General features: G+C 53.0%; 4 protein-coding genes across 4 annotated transcripts; 1 reads left to right on the top strand and 3 right to left on the bottom strand.

The window, feature by feature from the left end:
- Positions 1–385: 385 nt before the first annotated feature.
- EMWEY_00027710 (hypothetical protein, conserved) lies at positions 386–1,593 on the bottom strand (the record flags this gene model as incomplete). Its single annotated transcript, XM_013481312.1, has 3 exons — positions 386–507; positions 1,076–1,419; positions 1,580–1,593. The coding sequence occupies 3 exons, from the start codon at positions 1,591–1,593 to the stop codon at positions 386–388; spliced, it is 480 nt and encodes a 159-aa protein (XP_013336766.1).
- A 1,776-nt stretch (positions 1,594–3,369) lies between these two features.
- On the bottom strand, positions 3,370–10,290 carry EMWEY_00027700 (hypothetical protein; the record flags this gene model as incomplete). Its single annotated transcript, XM_013481311.1, has 1 exon — positions 3,370–10,290. One exon carries the CDS (start codon positions 10,288–10,290, stop codon positions 3,370–3,372), a length of 6,921 nt encoding a protein of 2,306 aa, XP_013336765.1.
- Positions 10,291–13,565: 3,275 nt separating this feature from the next.
- On the bottom strand, positions 13,566–15,004 carry EMWEY_00027690 (hypothetical protein, conserved; the record flags this gene model as incomplete). The annotated part of the gene is made up of 3 exons (XM_013481310.1): positions 13,566–13,871; positions 14,365–14,406; positions 14,846–15,004. 3 exons carry the CDS (start codon positions 15,002–15,004, stop codon positions 13,566–13,568), a joined length of 507 nt encoding a protein of 168 aa, XP_013336764.1.
- Positions 15,005–18,932: 3,928 nt separating this feature from the next.
- On the top strand, positions 18,933–20,399 carry EMWEY_00027680 (hypothetical protein, conserved; the record flags this gene model as incomplete). The annotated part of the gene is made up of 1 exon (XM_013481309.1): positions 18,933–20,399. The coding sequence occupies one exon, from the start codon at positions 18,933–18,935 to the stop codon at positions 20,397–20,399; it is 1,467 nt and encodes a 488-aa protein (XP_013336763.1).
- Between the last annotated feature and the right edge of the window lie 473 nt (positions 20,400–20,872).

Genomic DNA, 20,872 nt, shown 5'->3' with positions numbered 1-20,872 from the left:
CTGCCTCGCTACATGCTTCTCTGACTAATCAACACTAATTCAATGCAATGGATGCTTTTTCTGTACTGACAGCCTCCATGAATTAGCCGCTGGAGACCTGCTGCCTTCCCGCCATTGCATTCCTGTCCTAGGTTGTTGTTGTGTTCTACTCCCTCAAAAGCAGTGCAAGCATGACTTGCTGTTGCTGAGGGCGGGCAGCCGCTTCTCGAACAGAAACAGAAGCAAGAATAAACGAAACGAGGAAGAGACACACCGAAACAAATGAGGGGCGGCCCCTGCGCAGTCTTCTTATCAACGAAACGCACGCGCGGCCATAGCCGACGCGGCGTCCGTGCAGCAACAGCAGGCTGTCACAACCGCTGAGGCGCTTCTACACCTGCCTTGGCTACCGTTTGCTGGCCCCAAGGCGGAAGGTATTGAAGTCGGGATGATTTATTTGCTGCCTCTGCAGCCACTCTTCCAGCCGCCCCAACTCCCCACGAAAGAAAGGACCCCACTCTTCGTTATCTGCGCAGCAAACAAACAACGAAACACACAATATACATGCGCATGTACATATGTGTGTTCATGCACAAACGCATGTCCCTAACAATATTGTTCACTACAAACTGGTACCACGCCACCAATAATAACAGTATTTAATCTAAACACAGACTGGTTGATTATATATATCTATATATACAACCAGCAATACACATTTGCATAGCCTCTCAATAGAAAACCGCGCATTTGACTTCATACACTCACTGCCTCCGCTCCTACCTCTTCTACAGGATGCATCTTAAACACACTCTCTAGATGAACCTCTCTACCCTCTATATGCTACATAAAGCCTTTAGATATCCACTGGAATGCCGGCCGATGCAGTTTTCGTAAACGCAGCATCTTGTCTGAGGGCACTGCTTGTATGCACTGCACCCTCCCTCTCCTGTCGGGTGCACTCCTTCTCTATTCACTGTGTATGCACTGTCTACGCACTCTGATCTACAGCCCTGATAGCCCGCACTCCATACACGGTAACAGCTGCCTCTATATACGATATGCATTCACACCACTGCCTGACAGTAGCGCCCACCTGCTGCGATCCATTCTTGGTGGCCTTTGCTCGCGATAACGGCGAAACGCACAAGAGCCAAAAACTTCTCCTCTCCTGGCTCCTGCTCTTGCTGCTTTTGCTGCGGCTTCTGCTGCGGCTGTTGCTGCTGCTCAGCTGGACCTGCTGGGGTGTCGCCGCTGGCAACGAACTCTCTCTCTGCACGTGGCTGCGAAGAAAAAGCGGCATCCTTTTGCAGTGTACCTTCACCTGAACAGAGAGGCGGCTGCGGCTTCGAGGTGAGTCGGAAGCGATAATAAACTAAAAAGGAGGGAGCCGGCACCTTAGAAAACTCCCGTTGGATTGCCTGCCAGTAGACACAAAGCCTGAAGCATTACAACGAAAGAAGAGAACAAGAGCGCAGCACATGCTAACAAATGGGAACAGGGAACATCACAAACAGCACGACTAATCTGGGTAATCGCGTGCAAGACACGCGAAAACATGTACGTATGTGCACGTAAATCCACCTATACACATGCATACAGGCGTACACACATCTACACACAAATATCTACGCATACACAAATATACACGCAAACATATGCTAAATAAAAATTATGTGGATACAACGCACGTCAGTAGTCTGGTCAATCGGCAAGGCCCCAAAGAGAGTGAAAGAAGCAACAAGCACAAACCTCAACGGAAGTTGACAAAAGACGACGTAAACCAGGGGGAAAACACAAGGAGCTCAATGCAAGTGGGATGCAGTATAGAACAAAACGGCATGAAAAGCTAAATAGCAGCAAAAGAAACAAAGAAAAAGTTCACGCTGGCATACATACACATAATCAGGCCCCCTTGACTACACTTAGAATTACGCTGCTTTCGCTGTGCAAAAAACCGAATAGAAATGCCAATAATTGCAAATTACACACGTGCCCAAGCACAGCTGCTTGCGTATAAATACAAATTATTCATATAAAAATAACGGGATACATAAGTATACTGCATACGAAAAGTGGAGGACAGAAGATGCAGCCTCAAGGACCGCTGTTATGAGAACCCCTGTCGTTCCGCCCTCATCAACAAGAAAGCCCCACACCCAAAAACAACGTGCATGAAAAAGCGTGCGAAGGAGAAAAGTAGGTGTTTCTTCTCGAGAGGAGCATCTATAAGAGGAGATTTCCTCATAGAGAGAACTACTAAGACCGCTGTCTGCCATTCATTGTAGAAGCCAAGAAGGCGGCTTTCAGGCAACCCAAAATAACTGCATGCACCTCGCATTGTCAATGAAACTGGCATCAAACCTTGGTTTGCTCAGCCGGAACGAACAACACGACAAATCACAAGAATGCATTTGTAAACGCGGCAGCAGTACACTGTGTCGGGGTTTGTGGCGCCATCTTCATCAGCAGTTTCGCTTCATTTTACAGCAACTGCAGCGGCTGCAGCTTTCAACGGTAGTGACGAAAAGAGCGAACTTTCATCCTCTCAGCGCCCCCCAACCGTTCCGAGTAGGCGGTAATCGAACCCGCGACCTCTCGGTTCACCAACTGAGGGCCAACCGCTGCGCTACCCCTTCAAGCTATACAGCCTGTTTTATGTGATAAATGCAGTGCCGCAGCAGCAGTTACAGTAGTAAAAGATGCTGGAGAGGAAACATTTGCTGCAACAAAGGCCGATTCATTCAAGGATGGGCACAATGAAGGGGGACACGTCGGCTGCATTCTCCGACTGTGGCTCTTTAGGTAGGGGAGAAAGAAAAATAAAATGAACGGAGAAAGAAACAACTCATCTAATTCATGGGACAAAAAAAAGAAGCCGCAACAAAAGACATCCTAATATTAAATCACATGCTAAGTACACTGTAAACCTGACGCACGACAGGATAATGGGAACAAAGAAATAACGACCGGCACAGAAACAAATGCAGGCGCTTGCAGTGCCGGCGAAAGCAATAGCCAGCAGCAAATGGCGACGCCACACCAGAATCAAAGCGACTATAAGCACGAAGCAATAGAAACGAACAAAGGTAACAAGCAGCTGCAAATCAATAAACCATCAATAGCAGCAGCTTCAGCAGCGAGGATGTGCAAACCCAGGGACCAGAATTTCCTCAACCAGAAAACAACCAAGAAGTGGATGAGACAGCAAATAACAAATAACATGTAAGAGCAAACCACCATACATGCGAAGCTACAGGAGCCCAAACTAGCCGAAAAGGGAGCAAAATCCGTAGCCTCAAGGGCGCACTCCATATCCACGGATCCCGTGTGCAAGCAGCACATGCTCAGCAGAAGCAACAACAACAGATGAAGCTGGCACATGAAATCTCACCAGGAATCATCCGAGAGGTCTCTGGAGTCGGAATGCAGCAGCTTCAGTTGTTGCGTCTGCGCGACTTCGACGCCCTCCAGCAGCTGCGTCACCTGCTGCGAAAGAGGCCTCCTTTGGTACGGCAGCCGCACCTCCATAAAACGAAAACAACCGCCTTGGGGGGCTCCCTTCGAGCCCGGACCCCCCTTTGGGGGCCCCTTTAGTGGCCCCTGTTCGGGGCTCCCCAACCTGACGGTGTCGCTGCTCCGGGGGGAGTAGCCCTCGGAGGGCGCGGCCCCCTTGCCGCTGCTGCTGCTGCTGCTGCGGCTGCTGCTAAGGCTGTTGCTGCCGCTGTGGCGTGGGAAGAGGTGCAGCGCAGATAAGTAGGGCACATACACCACATAGATGGGCCGCCGCTCTTCATCTAGGAGAGGAACTTCCAAGCCGAAGATACTCGGGTCATCAAAAGAGAGCCACAGGTCGCTAAGGCGGAAACTCAGAGACGCCTCCCTCCCCCTCATCCTCTCCTGCTCACAATCCGCAGATGAAGCTGCCGCTGCCCGTGCTGTTGCTTCTGCTGCCTCCCCCTCACAACTATCATGCTCAATACGCGAGTATTCCAAATCGCCGCCGCTACTGCTGCTGCTATTGGCGCTGCTGTTGCTGCTGCTCGCGCCGCTGCTGCTGTTGCTGTTGCTGCTGTTGCTATTGCTGCTGTTTCCGCTGTTCGTGCCGCTGCTGTAACACGGAGAACTGCTTGTATGTGCAGATACTTGAACCGCCGGAGTCGTCGCCACCAGAAAGGACTTCAAGTTATATGCACCCCGTGACAAACAACTACTGCTGCTGCTGGAGCTGGCGCTGCCGCTGGAGTCTGCTGATCGCACCTTCCAACACCCACGCAAAGGGCCGCTGCCTCCATCCTCCTCGCTACTGCTCGCTTGAGCAGTGAACCGCTCAGACGGCAACTGGGCGTCAGCAGCTGCTGCCGCAGCTACTGCTGCTGCAGTTGCTGCAGTTGCTGCTGAAGAACTCAGAACGAGCGGCTCCGCTGCTGCACCTTCCCCTGCTTCAACTGCAGCAGCTGCTGCAGCAGTGGCACACGACTCGCGTCCCTGCATACTCTTCTGCCCTTGCGCACTGTTCTGTGTCCGGTCTCGAGCACCAGCTGGTGCAGCTGTACAATCGCCTGCAGTAGCACATACCTGTGCTGCCGCTGCAGGGGAGGTCTGCGAATAAATTGGGGCACCTGTTCGAGGTGACAGAGGAAATTGGCAATGCGTCGCCAGCTGGCTGAAGCAGCGGCTCCGCAGCAATCCTCGGCCCCCTTCCCCGTCTGCTGCCGAGCAGCATGGCGTACCTGCAGCGGGCCGAGAAGCTGCAGAAGCAACTGCTGCTGCCGTCACCGCTGTTGTTGCCGTTGCTGCTGCTTCTCGGCGGGGCGGAAGCTGCTGCTCCTGGTCTGGGCAAGCCCGGGCCTCCCTACTGCTGCTGTTGCAGCTGCCGGAGCCCCCTCCCGATTCCATAACAACACCTACGCGGCTGTCGCGGTCTGTCGACGCCGGCGCCTCTCTGCTGTCTAGGCTGCTTCTCTTTGATGAAGTGCTAGGTGCACCGCCCTGCAGGCGCTGCGGCGGCGGCTGTCGCTCTTCTTCCAGTTGTTGCTGCCCTTCACGTTGTTGATGCTCTCTCGCCAAACAGCCTTCCCCCATCTGCTGAGTGTTTGGAACAGCTGCCGCAGCGCTGCCTGTGCTGCCGTTCGCTGCACCGCGCGGCAGACAGCTGCTGCTGCTGCTGCCGTCATCTGAAGAGGCCCCTAGGAAGGTCCCTGCCCCGTCGGTGTGTCGCCGAGTTCCCCCGTAGTTCAGGTAGGGCAACGGCCAGCTATAGCCCCCAGGATGCTGCTGCTGGTAGAGGTAGCGGTGATACGTGGAAGGAAGCTGCTGCACACCGGTGCTGCCACCTGGTCGCTCCTGTAAGCCCCGCAGACGCTGGGAAGGCCGCCCCTCCCCATGAGGCCCTGACGCTCTTCTGCTCTGCTGCTGCTGCTGACTCGCGTAAAGCAAGTGAGGTTGCCACGCGCCCAGAGCTCCAGCAGCTGTCATATGATGTTCATACATTTGCTGCTGCTGCTGCTGCTGCTGCTGTAGCGCGCTGCGACTCCTGAACTCTGCCTCTCTCTCGCTGCGCCGATGGTTACGCCCGCGATCCCACCTAGAGTACCCCAAGGCTGCTGCCGCAGCTGCAGCAGCAGCTGCTGTAGTGCTTTCCCCAGCAGCCGTGCTAGCACCCCTGTGGCCCCACCCTGCCGCAGCTGCTGCAGCATCCATTCCGTTCCACTGCTCTGCTCCTCCCGGATGCTGTAAGTGCTGCAGCTGCTGTAAGTGCAGCTGCTGCAGGTGCTGCTCCTGCTGCTCCCTCAAATGCCCAAAGGAACCCGGGACCCAAGGCGTCAGCCCAAGCCCAGGCACCCACACCATAAAGGGAGGAGAAGAGCCCCACTGCTGCTGCTGCTGCTGCTGTCTCTGCCTCCCTCCACTCCCCCGATGCCACCTTCCCTGTTGCTGGTGCTGAGAGTTGCGCCTCTCGTCACCCGCCAAGGGGTATTGTAGACTTTGCTGCTCTGCAGCAGCAGCAGCAGCTTGTTGCTGCAACTGCAGCAACTGCTGCTGGTATAGCATAAGAGCAGGCTGCGAAACCGGCAACCACCCGGCTGGGGAAGGCAGCATCCCGGGGACATACCCAAACGGGTTCTGAGGATCTGCTGCTACTGCGGCTGCTGCTGCCGCTTGTTGATGTAACTGCATCAGCACGCGGGGATGGAACAGCTGCGGGTACAGGTGAGCAGCAGTGGCGAGGTGTGGCAGCTGCTGTTGCTGTGCGTAGGAACCAGCGAACCATTGTTGTTGTTCATCTCCCTCCTCCTCCTGTTGCTGCTGCTGCTCTCGTTGCTCATGTGGGCGGAGATTTGTCGCATTCTGTTGTGCCCCTGAAGGCGGCGGAGGGGGAACCGCACTCTTTTCCTTATCACATGGTTCTTCACTTTGCTGCTGCTGCTGCGGCGGTTGCTGGCACTCTTCGCCGGTTCTCTTGGTGTGTCCTTGCTGTTCATTGACGTGCCCCTGTTGATTCGTTTGCTCCTCTTGCTGCTCCTCCTCTGGCTGGTTTGGACGGATTTTTTTCATGTCCCTGCTCAACTTCTCTGCGGATTCTCCCGTCCCTGCGCACGCCTGTTCTGGCTGTTGCTGTAGCTGCTGTGGTTTGCCTTGCTGTTCATCCTGCTGGTGTCGGTGCTGTTGCTGTTTCTGCAGCATATCCACACTGCTGCATCTGCGGCTACTTGGTGGCTTGAAAGACTCACTGTCTTCAACATCCGTGCCGTCCCTTGCTTGCCCCTGGCCACCGTGCTGCTGCTGTTGTGAGCCTGTAGGTGAGTCTAGCAACCCCTCCGACGTGGTAGTTGCAGCTGGGCGGTATCTACTGCTGCTGGGGGTGAAGACGGCCGCATCTCTCCTCAATTCGGTCTTGGCAGCTACTGGTCCCGACCGCGCTGCAAAGCCTTCGGAACCTGCGGCGGCGGTAGCAGCAGAAACAGAAGCAGTAACGGCAGATGCAGCGGAGGCTCCTGCTGTTGCAGCATCGGCTCCCCGCTCAGGCGATAAACGTAGCCGCTGCTGCCCCAGGCTACCCCTGTGGTCGTGTTGGTGCCCAAACGCATTCGCGCCCCTGCGACCAGTGCGCTGCTGCTGCTGCTGCTGCCGCTGCTGCAGGTCTTGTTCCTGACCCTGCGTGTGCAGGTATTCCTGCTGCTGTTGCATCAACGTCTGCTCCCCTTGCATGTGTACGAAGGTGGGATGAAACATCCAATATGGGAGGAAAGGAGGAAACCCCATAAAACCAGCAGATGCTGCTGCGTCCTCGGAGCCCCGTTGCAGCTGACCCGTCAGTCGCAGCTGCTGCTGGTGGTGGTAATAGTGCAAATGTTGCAAATAAAAGTGCTGCTGCATCTGGTGGTGAGCAGCAGCTGCTGCGGCGGCTGCCGCTGCGTGCTGACTGCTCTCATACCCCGCCTCCGGCGCACTCGCCGCTGCTGCTGCTCCCAATGGCCCCTGCTGGTCGGAATCCTGATGCTGCTGCTGCTGCTGCTGCCACTGGTGCCTGCGCAGCACCTCTTGCTGCTGCTGCTGCCAGTAGGGATACTGCCAGGGCTGCTGCTGCCACAACTGCTGTTGCCAGAAGTGCAGATGCCTCCACTGTCGCTGCTGCACCGCGCTATCACCTGCTGTATACTGCAGATGAGGCCAGTAGTATCCTGCTGCTTGTACGTACACCTGATCCCTTCGCGCCCCATGAGGGGCCGCTTCCTTTGTGCCTGACCCCTCTCTACTTCCCTCTTGGTGCTCCTCCAGCTGCTGCTGCTCCTGCTGCTCCTCATTCTGCTGCTGCTCACTGGGCTTATCTTCTTGTCGCCGCAGCACTGTCATGGGCATTTCGACACCAGCTCCATCCTGCTGCTGCTCGTGCTGCAGCCTGCTGCTCCTTGGCAGCAACTCTCCAGTGGAAGCCCTCCTAACACGCGCCGCCGCTCCTGCAGACAGCTGCCGCAGCCCAGGCGTACTCCTGCAGCTTCTGGCTGCACACATGGCTCCCTCTGCTACGGCTCCAGTTGCTGTTGCTGCAGCGGGTGATCCTGCTCGTGTTGTTGATGGTCCTGCGTCTGCTGCAATACCTTCCCCTGCCTTCGACAGTAAGCTGTTCGGGCTGCTGTTGTGGCTACGCTCAGAGCGGCCCGACTGCAAGTTGCTTGTCATCAATTCTTCCTCCTGCCGCTCCTGCTGCTGCAGTTGTTGCTGCTGCGCAGACTGCCAGTCCCGCTGTGCACCTGGACTTGACCCGGACTGTCTTTTGTGCTGCTCCTGAGGTATCGCCTGAGTTGTAGCCCCTTTCGGCTGCTCGGGAGAGGAAAGCAACTTTTTCTCTTTCACGGTGTTGCTGCTGCTGTTTGATGATGATGGCTTCTCCTGTCCTTGCTGCTTAGGATCCGCACTCTCCTGTGCCTTCTCCAGCATTCGCCGGCACTTCCAGGCCACCATGGCCTCAGCCAGGACGGCAGCAGGGGCCTGCAGCGGCAACTGTTGCTGCTGGTGCATCTGAGCGGCTACTCCAGCAGCAGCAACGGCTGCTGCTCCAACACCAGTGGAATCGACCCTTAGGGCAGTTCGGTAGAAATACTCGTGTAGTGCTCCCACAACTAAACCCAAAAACACCTTCAGGCTCGGAGCCACTCCTGCTGCACAGAGGGCAGCGACTGCATCAGCAGCAACCAAATCAGCAGCAGTGTCACCAGCATAACTTACTGATGGGGGCGTCGCAGCAGAGAGCATGTTCCTCGACTTTGCCGCCGCCGAAGTGTTATCTGTACAGCTAAATTCCGCGGCAGGCCCTGCCCCCACTGCTCTTGCTGCTGCTGCTTCCTCTGGATCTGCGTTGCAGCGCATGCGATATTCTACAATTGGCAGCAGCAGCAAACAACACAGCAGCTCCCTGCAGCAGCCGCTGCAGTCCATCCGCACAAATACTGTGCCGCAGGGACTCGCCACAACCCATGAGGCCGCGCAGGAGCAGCCGCAGCTGCTGCTGCCGCCGCTGCTGCCGCTGTCGCTGCTGCTACTGCCGCTGCTGCTGCTGCTGCAGCTGCTGCTACTGCCGCTGCTGCTGCTGCTGCCGCTGCTGCTGCTGCCGCTGCTGCTGCTGCTGCCGCCACTATCTCCGATGCTGCCGTTGTTGCTACTACTGCTACTTTTCCCACCGACGCTGCTGCTGCTCGATTTAACAACCCTCTTATCAGACTCTCCATATCTACAAAAACCGCGCCTGGTGCTGCAGCTCGCGCAGCTGCAGCTACAGTGCTCAGCTGCTGTAGCTGTTGCAACTGCTGCTGACGCTGCACACACACCTAGAGGCACCACCGCAACTGGTTGACTCTCGTCGGAAGAAGACCGTCTGGCCTGCAGCAGCAGTAGCGTGCTTCGGTCGCCGTCGCTGCTGCTGCTGCCCTTACCAGCAGGTGCCCTGCACCACCTCAATTCATCAGCTGTTGCTGCCCCTGCTGTTGCTACTGAAGGCACCAACGCCTCAGTGCCCAGCTCGTTTGAAAATCGCAGTAGCAGCAGCTGCGCCGGTACACCATCCCGCACCAGCCGCTGCAGGTTGCAGCGCATAGACTGCAGCGGGTTGCTACATGGCTGCTGCTGCCGCTGCTGCTGTCGTATCGGGGCTTGCCCCCCTACTGCTGCCTCCTCTGTAACCACACCTGCAGCCACTGCGGCGGCTGCTGGTGGTGCTTCCGCTGTTGCTACCTCCACCGCTGCGGAGCTCGGAGCCTCAGGTAGCCGCCCATCACCCTGCGGAGGTCCCATCGCAGCAACACCAGAAGTAGCAGCAACAGCTGCTGCTACTGCCTCACGCCCAGGAGTATGAGGCCCTAGGCTGGGAGAATTAAATGGCGACGCCCACACACTGCTGCTGTTGCTAGAAGTGCGGCTGCCAGTGTTGCCACTGCAGTCAGCGCAGCAGCAGCCACTTCCTACGATCTGTTGCAGGGTTTGTATGGCGTCCTCGCAATCAACACAAACTGTGCTGCAGTGTTTCAGCCGTCCCCAGCGGGCGCCAGCATCTGTAGGAGCAGCAACAGCAAGAGCAGCAGTAGCTGCAGCTTTCCATGCTCCTGCTGTTACTGCCGCTGCCTCCCATCGGCACTCCTTCAGGGCTGCCTCGGGGGCATGCAATCTACGAAGACGGCCTCTGCCCATACACAGCCACTGTCTTTGAGAAGGAGGGCCTTCCGCCTGCTGAAGCTGCTGCTGCGGCTGCTGCTGTGGCGGCGGCAGGGCGGTGCATCGCAGCTGCGCAAGAGATGGGGGCCCGTCGGCTGTCATGGCTGCAGCTGCTGCAGCAGTGGCTGCCGCTTTGTGTGCTGCAGCAGAAGACACACACGAGCAACCGCTGCCCCTAGACCCGCCACCTAACTCCTGCAGGATGCATTCTGTGGGTCTTCAACCGCTCCGCTTCCCCTGCAACAAAGGCCTCCTGCAGCACCTCCTGCAGCAGGAGTAGCAAAGGCAGTGGATGAGATTGCACAACTCTCAATACAGCTGCCGAGATGTGAAACCGGAAAGGCAGAAAGAGCAACGCGAGACAAGTGTGTGCCGCTCCTGCTGCTGCAGCGGCAGCAGCACGAACAGCAAAAGAAGTTTCTGTGTCGATTGCCGCCTCGGGGGTGCAGAGTCAAGTACAGGGGAAGGCCTTTGCTGCGGCTGAGATACACGACAGCAGCAGCAGCAGCAGCTCAAAGAGCGCCGCAGCCCTCTCCATGTCTCGCCCCTGCCGCCTCCCTGCAGCTGCTCATGCCCAGGCACATCTGGTGCTCCCGTCCCACACACGGACCAGCAGCAGAATGGCACACCCCTAAGGCTCCTCACTGATCTAGGGATGCTTCTGGTGCTGCCGTATATGTGCGTGCGTCTGTCTGTATCAACATATACCGAAGCGCCGCGGGAAATCTCTGCAGTTGCTGCAATCCGATGCGGACGCAGGTACCCCTACGAGGTCCGCTACAGCAGCAGCCCCTGAAGGGGAAGAATCACGTGTCTAGAGAACAGCTGAGGTGTATGGACAGTACACTGCGGGAAAAAATTGGGTGAGAGACTGCGCGGCTCGCGGACTGCTGCTCGTGCCTGGAGGGGGTGGGGGCAGTTGTGGGGCGATGGGGCTCGCAGGAAGTAGACGAAAGAAAATAAAAAGGAGGAGGCATATGCCTTACTACCAATACTCCTCGAGGGGCTGACCAACGAAAGAAAACGGAAAAGAAGAGTGTCTGCCGCTGCAGCGCTCACGACGCTGCTGCGCCGCTGCTGCGCGGTGCTGTGATGCGTTGTGCTGTGTTAGAGAGGCTGCTGAGGGTCCCAATAGCCCTAAAAAAGACAAATAAAGAACAAATTTGATTTAATTTCAAGTAACAGCAACAGAGGACAGTATGCGCGGCGAAGGCGCTCCTCCTACTGCCTAAAATAATGCTGGGAGCCGATGGGGCCTCTCTTAAGAATGGCAAGCGGAGGGCGGCCGCCTCAGTCACCACACAGCTCGTTCAGAGTTAATTCTTTTTTAATTCAAAATAATTTAATATACTGTTGTTTAGTTTGTTCTCTGAGTACTACAGGGGAGTGGGAGGGAGAACAACGCGTCAACATGAGCCGTTAGACACCGTGGCCCGTTGCGGCAGCAGCCAAGCACCAGCCCTGTCTACAACCAAGTGTCTGTAGCTGCAGATGTTTTCTGTGCAGTTCTTGCTAAATTACATTAAAATTAGAATTTAAAAGGTACTTTTTGTACCTTTCGTTGCGATTCAGCTATCCAAAGGCCTATGTCCACTGCCAGGCTCCCTCGTAGGTTGTGGAGGAAGTATTTCCATTGCAAGAAACAACGGCGTCTAACAGCAGCAATTAAAATAAGCTATTGAATTTTAAAGAACTTATTAATGCCAAAGGTTCGTAATGGAAATACACTGTTTAACGAGCTAGCAGCAAAAGCGAACCGTCCCGCACTTCCAGGGCAAAAGCGGCCCTCTCATTACTCGTGCAGGAGCTATCTCTTTTTAGACTATTCTCCAGTTTGTTCGTCGACCTCTAGAAGGCTGTATGCAGACTTCGTGTGCACCGTTAGGGGTACACATCCACCTCTTTAGCTACGTGCTGTCGATGATGCAGCACGTGACGACAGTCAGTAGTCGTTAGTTGGCTCCATCGTGAGCTTCAATGTGGTCGAAGCATTCACGATAACATAACCCATTTTCGGGAGTTCTCCCTCATAGTCCATCACCCAGGGGTCCTTTGCACAGCGGACCAAATGTCTGGGGGTCCTGGTGCTACAAGTGTCCAGTGAGTTGCCCCGCAGGTTGCTGCAAATCCTGCAAGATGACCCCATCTGCAAGCACAGTCAAGAACCTTTTTACTGCTAGCAATAACAAATCACGAGTGCGCAGCACTAACGTGCAGAGTGGAGAGCCACCTCGGACGAAATAGGCAGGACTGGTCTGTTGCGCGGTTGCTGCTTCCTTGGAATAGAAATGTGATTTGGTCTCAATAGGGGGGACGTGAGGCATCGGTAGGAAGGCTGGATGAAGCCCCGACTCCATGCTTCACAAACCCGTACAGGAAGAAATTTTCTGCCCTTTCCCCCAGCGGCATCAACTTTAACAACGGAATTCAGTCTTCTGCGTGCTACCGTTTCCCGTGTGGACAGTTTCAGTTGAAAGGAGGGTCTCTGCCGCACTGTCAAAACACATTTTAAATCAAAGGGTTAACTGTCTGCTCCCTAAAAACCTCGTCTTCCGAGCAGCAAGGGATCGTCGTAGTGTGACAGCGGGCACCGAGGACAATGTTAAGTGTTGCAGTGTACACTGCTAGTCCGACGTATTGTTGATTGTGCTTGTCTGATCCATTCGGGCGGAGTATAAAGCAGTACGCCTAAAACGCTTCAATGTATCTAAACTATTTCACGGTGTTCAAGCACTTAAACTTCCTGGCTATGTGCGCTGTCTAACTATCTAGCGAATAGAATCGGGTAAGGTAATTGGCGAGCTGGAGAAAGGCCATACAGCCGGATAGCCAGCTAGCTTCTTTTTAGGGATGTGCTGTAACGCAGCTCGCCTTCTATCCGGCTTGAAATAATAGTCATCCTAGCTGGGCACCAACTTAGTGGGTTCGCCGCCTAAACGGCGCGCACAAAACGTCGTTAGTGGAGTGAGGGTTCAGGCTGGGAAGCCTTTTGTTTGTTGGAGCCGAAACAGCCAAAGAAGAAGTAAGCAGGTAAAGGGACTTTGCCTCTAAGTGTGTTGTCATGTCCCTCAGTGCCCTGGAAGTTCAAACGGCGCGAACTAGCTTTCATCCAAAAATAATAAACGAAAAGGGGATAAAGCATTGAATTATACATAACTTAAAATAGTGTAGCGTGTGGCGTCCTTTCACGACAGAGAATGAATCCAAACACAATCGGTTACCAACACGGGGTAAATCTAGGCAGCATGAGAAACGTCCACAAAGCTTTTTCAGCGTGTAGAGAACGCCTCAACTGCATGAAGTGCTTGCAGAACAGGTGCAGTAGGTACACTAGGCACCAAATGTTAAAAAGAGAGACGACGAATTAATATACAAGATTAGTCAATGAGCCCGTCGGGTCCTGCGGTGCGGATTTTCGCCAGAGTGATGACAAACAAGTTTTTGTCTTTGAGAGTAGGAAAGAAAAACGGAATGCAGTTGCCTGCAGCCGCGAGGTGTATAGCCACACAGAAGTCCCCCGGCGTGATGCCTGCTGAGCAGTCCACGCGTTGCAGCTGTTCAGGTGTGTGCAGCACACTCTTGACGGAACTCAACTCCACTTTACGACTCTTGCGATCACAGGACAACTCCAGTGCTGTGTTGTCTGCGCTGAGCTTCGCCCTGCACTCCAGCCGGGACTTGTCCTGAGAGACACAAACCACTCTTAACTGTAGGAACTGAAATTCCAGCACGCGCTGCGAGAGGCCTCAAGGGTAAGAACCTGAACGTGGCACCTGAACCCTCAAGCGCCTATGCCCCAAACCGTCGAAGGAACAACCAAACGCCACATATCAAAGTCCAAAGAAACAATGCATAGCACCAGTACGATGAGGAAAGTATCGAGAAGCCAGCAGACACAACAAAGGTCAAGGCAACGAAGACAAGGGCAAGTAAAACCAGCTGATAAACAGAAACCGGGAGGTTCAATGCCTCACGACAATATAATGAGAGCATATCGGCTCTAAAATTCAAAATACGGTTGTAAGTGACCCCTCCAAAAGCTAAACAGTGCAGATATAGTATCTCGATAGAAATAATGAATTGGAGGCTCTTGACACAAACCAAACAGCTTTATTTGACAAAAGGCTTTAGAACCAGATCACATCGACGGGAGAGCCCTTTCTTAACTTCTCTTACTACCAGCGTTATACGGACATAGTAACAAGAGAAAGGGTACATCTACAAAACGAGAAGGAAACAGACAGTAATGAATACCAAGCGCAGAAACAACACTAGTACAAAGGAATTCATTTGCTCGCAGCACACAAAAACTTCCTATAGGCCCTCCATACAGTCTCAAACAGTTCAATTTACATGCATGCATCTGCGCACGTGTATGGGGAGCACCTGCTTGGCTGCCCGTGCGCGCGATTGACTCAATCAAATCACTCGGATGAAAAGGAGTTGTGGGAAGACCTCAGTGAAGATGTCTGTGATGCATAATGGAAGTGTATATTGCACTATTGAATGTGAAAATGCTGGTTTTTTCTAAGTAACCGCTCAAGTGTGGCGTGCACATAAAACTTCACATGTTGTTTCCAATTCAAGTCTACACTTCTGCGCTCATGCTAGCTGTGGAGACTGTTGCACCAAGTGACTAAGCAAGCCACTTATTTACCTGGAGTATGAGTCCCACAGAAACTCCTTCATGAAGTATATCCGCCATTTCGGGCTTGAAGAGTTGCGCTATCCCTTCGTCGCCGCCTTGTACGGTTTCCAAGGGCAAATACAGCGGATCATTTGCGTCCCCGCAGCAGCCAGCACATGTATTTCCCATTTTTAAAGGCCTCCTTTTGCTGAATTGTGTGCTTGCCTCAAATGCTTCGCTTTCGGGCTGCTGTCCACTTCGGCGGCCCCGCCGGCGAGCAACTCCAAATTGGTGCCGATCGCGATGATTCCTCCCTCACGAAACAGCAGCGAGATTCCAACTGTAACAGCCCTCTAAAGAACGAATTAAAACAATCAATGATTTGCGAACCAACTTAGAGATCGACGCGCTCTCTAAGTGGTTCGCTCACAGGCAGGTCACTGCACTGACTGCGCCAGCGCCGGCCTCAGCAGTGAGGAGATGCGGCAAAGGACTTGCCAGAAAGAATCAAAGGCTCTTCAAAAAACACTGAAGAAATCTCTTCAAAGGTAATATAGAAAATCTTGCACGAAGAAAAAAACCGCCCAGACTTCGTGGCGCTCAAGCTTCCTCGCCCGAGATGGATGATCAAAGAGTCCGGCGACTACGGACGGCAACAGTTTAAATTCAGGTGCCGTTTCATCCGTATCTTCCACTTTTAACATGTGCTTTTATCGTAAAGTAAGTCCCAATGACCACGGGGCTGAGGACACTGCAGCCGCTCAGTAGGCATATTCTTGCTGGTCTTCTGCAGCGGCTACGCAACAGTAACTACCGATGCACTACGGCCAACTCGCGTACACTCCCACCGAAATTTTCCAAATTGAAACCTCAAAACATTGAACTTTAGGTTATGTTTTACCTTGTATTTAGCACTTTTGATCATTTGGAGCAGAATCCTACTACTCAAGCACTAGCAACAAATCCAAGCTCGAAGGCGCTGCGCACGACTGTGGTACAGGGTGGATCAACTCAATGTTTTTTCCTCCCACGAAAATTAGTAGCTTAAGGGGATGAATAATTAAATTTTATGAAGCCACCGGGAGGATTTCCTCTAATAGGTTGAAGGGCTGACAACTTTGCCTCCAATTCTGCGTCGCGAGCCGCAGTGGAACCACACCTGTCTGCGCTTACGGGAATCGGTTTCTGTGGCGCAGATGGCGAAGGCTAAGGAAAGATAACGAACGCGAATGAAAGGATTCTCAAATAAAGGCAACGCTTTGAGCAACCACCAAAGTAATGGGCACAAGTGTAGAGCTCCAAGTAGTTCGCTCATGCTGCAAGAAAGCCCGTCTGCATTTGGTGGCTGCTAGTTGCAACTTGCTGGAATCCTTGGACGCTTAAAAATGTTAAAGAATGTAGAAAGAAAGGAATAATAAAAGGTGGCTCGAAATGGCCTAATTCACTATGCGCCCACTCCGTTTTGCCGTGGCTCCACAGCTTCGCTGGGTCGCTGTAGCAGGCTTCGTCTAAAGCCTGTATATGTATCGCTACCTGCGCGATGGCTGGCTACTGTGGATGTCTTACCAATTCCCCACACTATTACTGGGTAGCCACATACTCTCATGTGAGACCGCATTGTAGCAGGAGTTGCAGCGAGTTGTGCTGCAACCCACGTCTACTCCCCTCCTCCTGTCCTCACCAGGCGGTCGTGCAGCCGTAACAAAGAAGTTATAGTATAATTTTATTCACAAGTAGACGAGAGAACCTGGTGGGCCAAAAATAGGAAAAACCACGGAGATTAATATAGCTAGTGCCCCATCGGAAAGTACCGGTTCCAAATGTGCTGTCGGAGATTCTAACTGTTCATAGAAGGTCTGCACCGTAGGTAAGAATATGTATGTTCACCACCGCGGGGTTTCAGCCCCTGGATTCACCAACTAAGATTCGCCTGCATGAAGAAGTGATAAATGTCACAAGCAGAAAAGCGCCCCACGTTCGACATTTAGTTTTGATGCAGACGATTTGGTTTTCCTAGCTTCAAACGCCCTACGAAACGCACAAAAGAACGAACAGCAGAAAAAGGTTGTTTGGCATTGAGTAGAGCCTTTCTGTGTCCGTCATCAAGCAGACATTTTGTTTCGCATCACACTCCCACCACGAATCTGCCACCATACTAGTGGCCACTTCGGTGTTCATATTGCCAAAACACTACCTACGCTGTAGGAAGAAGGAACAGTTGGAGGAAGATGAAACTCTCAATCCAAGTCCAAGATGCAAAAGAGAATGAATCCATAATGCTTCCCGATCAGGAAAAAGACAAACTCAGTGGAACTTTGAGGATCGCTTCTAAGCAGCAATACCGCACGAATGTCTCGGAACCCTTATTAACTTAGCGGTTGCAACTAAAATTAAGAGCATGCCCAGCGCAGCTTAAGACCACTATATATCGATTTCACGTATAAATGCGCGTTCATACCTTTTTATCCACCTGGACTCCCGCGTTAGTTACTTTCCGCTGCATGTTTCCCCTTATGCCTAATTCTGGATATGTCTGCAGTCGACACCACTTCAATTTTTTTTCGTGTGGCACCCGTTTTGGGAAGACACGAGATCTGGCTCACGCCCCCACTGTTGTAGAAAGTAATCGACAATTCACTCCACGCCTTTTCGATGGGGTTCGGACATCCGCATGAAAAGCGGTCCCCAATGCAGTAAGAAGCAACTGACCACCATATTGCACGGCAACCAGTCAGTGTACTGGCCAAACCACTGCACTGATTGGATTAACTAAGATATGGTTGCATAAACTGCCCAAATAAGGAGCCACTGCAGGACTCATCCACCTTGTCCATAGTCAGTTTTTTTTTTTGCCTCGGTGACCTCGAGGCAAAAGAGAAACCTGCAAGAGGGAAGGCGAATACCGGAACCCAGCAGAGGCAAAAAAAGGTATTCACTTCCCCTCCTGCCTCTCCCCATATCATCTTCCGTGGTTGGTGATTGGGGCATACGAGGGTGTGCTTTGCTTTGGAGAAGAGGCTGTTGGCAGTTGTAGCCTGAGCTGCCTACAGAGAACAAATGCTTTAGTAGTCTGGCTATACAGGAACGTGTGTTACTTGTACGCCGTCCGTCTACTGATGGACAAGCATTTGTCTCATAATTATGTATCGTGTTAGGGCGTGCATTGGGGTTTAGGCACGCTGGCATTGGGGATTGCCTCTTACAGGGAATTGCAACACGGCGTGCTGCAACTCATGGGATGCTGCCTTCTCCTGACATCATCCCAGTGTTTCCGTGGCATTGTGCTCAGGATTCCTAGATATTGGAAGGGACTTTGATTGTATTTAGGTGATTTATCATTAAAAGTTTTTGGACTACAGCGGCTCTCGACGGCCTGTGATTGAGCACACTGTTGAAACCCTAGCCATCCAAAACGGAGTCAAAAACGGGCAGAGTGCCGCTAAAAAATAATATAATTAACACTTGAATCCGAGTTTATATGACAATTAATACCTGACTTGACTGCAAAACGAGAACCTGATGAATTTTTTCTCTAACTCGGGCTCTGCTAGGGGTGAAAACTCATGTGTGCAGAAGGAACAGTACAACGTCACAGAGACCTCAAACCAATTTAGATGTATTGGCTTACACTGAAAAACATTCTTATTTGCAGTGATGCACTTAAGCGAACTTTCGGTTATAACTAGCTCGATTGGTATACCGGTACCCCTCGAAGACCTTGACGCCTTCAGCCCCAGCGACCTTCCACTCGCCACACTTTAGGTACATCCAAACAGCTTACACAAAGTATTCGTACAGGAAAGATATGCTGATGCCAAGATGAGAGACAGCTAAGCCTATTCGAATAGGGTGCACAGGCTTCCTCTGTCCCCACGGCCGCGTCTTTCTTCCTAGTGCCGTCGTGCCATCCTCAACAGACTGCTACACATGCATCTGAATCAATTTCATTTGCCAGCTCCTTCTTGGAGTTGTCGATGGGAGAAGTCCCTCAATCTCTAGGTTTTTGCTCCCGTGTGCATCTCCACATTGAATCTACCTTGTGTCCGTCGAGTCCCATTTTGGTGTATTCTTCACCGTGCATTCACTCTAACTGTTTTAGCTAACTATCTTCTTCACAATGCAGTCGGACTTTGAGTGGGCTACAGATTACGCGGCGCTGTGCACATCGTACCCCTTCACCGTGAGCTGGGGGCCCCATGGAAAAGAGTTGAGGGCCTCCCAACCGATAGCTTCTGGGCAGACACTTCTTGTGGAGGCCCCTCTGGTAGCTTGGCCTGTGAAATCATCTGCTGCTTTCGAGGCGTTTTCCTTTTGTGAAAACTGCCTCAGAATCCGCCCTTTTCACCCTCAACCCACACAACACAAAATCAAGCAGCGGCATGCATCGGGAAGTTCTGCACCTGCAGCACCTACTGGAGCAACAAAGCACCCTGAAGAGAATGTCTCAGAGGATGCAATGGCTGTCACCTCTGCCGCAGCATCTGGAGGGGACGAAGAGGAAGCAGGAATCTGCGTGCGCGACGCAGGCGGCCGCGAGCCCCTTTGGTTTTGCAGCCCCAGGTGTTACCGTCAGGCCTATGGGACCCCCAAAACACCAGATGTAGAAGAGGACCTCCCTTCTGCTGCGTCTGTTGCACCCCGCAGTAAGCGCAACCTTGACGGTTCGCTGGCGAGTCCCGCCACCTCCAGAAACGGCAACAGCACCAGCTCCTGGGACGAGCAGCGTGAGTTTGGTTGGATGGAGCTTTTACCCTTAGGGGCTCTTCTCCGTCTGCGGCATTATGACCAGCAACAGCTTGTTGACGGTGGCTCCGAAGCAAGTACATTTAGGCTGGAACGGACAGCATTGGAGGGCGATGCGCATGCAGAAAGAGCTTCAGATGGCCCCGCGTGTAGTAGGACGTGCGTTGAAACCAACGATGAGAGAAACCATACAACTGGGCAAGATACTATCATTGAGAACCCCATTGGAGTGGAAGCCTTGGGCCGTACAGTGGCCCGCGTTGCCGCAACAACAGCAACTCTACGGAATGCTTTCAGTTTGGACTTAGAATCTGCATATGCAGAGGCATGCCGACCCTTCTTGCGGCTGTGTGCAGCAGCACCTGCTGAAGTTCTCGGTGCTGTTGACCTACAGCGAGCCCAGCAGCTGTTGCAACAGCAGCTGGGGACCCTGCTTGCACAAGCTTTGGGCCCTGAGGCTGCCGAAGCCCTCTTGGGAGAAAGCGCCCTAGCCTTCTTCTACGGGGGCCTCATGAGGAATGCTCAGGCGTTGCTACTGTGGGGCGCAACGACAGCCGGCAGCCTCATGGTGCTGCGAGGGGCTGGAGTGTACGTGCTGCAGGCCTGCTGCAACCACAGCTGCATACCCAACTGCAGCGTGCACAACGATCAGGATGCCTTCATCTCTCTGAAGGCCGACAAAGACATTAAAGTGGGAGACGAAATCACCATTACCTACGTCCCTCTGGACCTCACAACCGCACAAAGGCAACAGCTCCTCAACAACTATCAATTCACCTGCAGCTGCACCAGGTGCACTGATGAAATGGAGCAGCAGCAGCGACACCAACCGCCGCAGTGAGAGCAACAGATGCAATCACAGCACGAGTAGCAGCATCGCCGCAAGCACGTGCAACAGGTTGATGACTGGTTGCAGGGGAGCACGGGTGTTTATGTTCCCAAAACTCAATTGCTCCGCTCTTTTAAAGTGTGTTTTCGGTTGTACCTTTTGCATTTCTCATTAACGGTTTTTCTCAGTCTTTTCTCCACTAAATGCTTAGTATCCACTCCATATTTTGTACCAAATATGCAGTCCCTTTGGTAAAGCACTCTTACCAACTGGGGTAGGTAAAATAATGAGATAACCAGTGTGTGGAGTGGATCAGGCTTCCGATAAACAAACAACGTTCAGTGGAGAGGAGGGTTGCACCAAGCATGATGGTGGTGAAGGCTGATGAATGGGTGGAAGGCCACTGCAATATCTTTGCAGTGGTGTTGCAGTTTTTTGCCAGCCTGGGCAGCTTATATATCAATTGCCTTCGATCGTTTTACCTT

This window comes from Eimeria maxima, genomic scaffold (genome assembly GCF_000499605.1).
Source record: "Eimeria maxima Weybridge genomic scaffold, Emw_scaff310, whole genome shotgun sequence".
NCBI classification, from domain to species: domain Eukaryota; phylum Apicomplexa; class Conoidasida; order Eucoccidiorida; family Eimeriidae; genus Eimeria; species Eimeria maxima.
The sequence above is the reverse complement of the archived record's forward strand: the minus strand, read 5'-3'. Positions and strand labels throughout refer to the sequence as shown.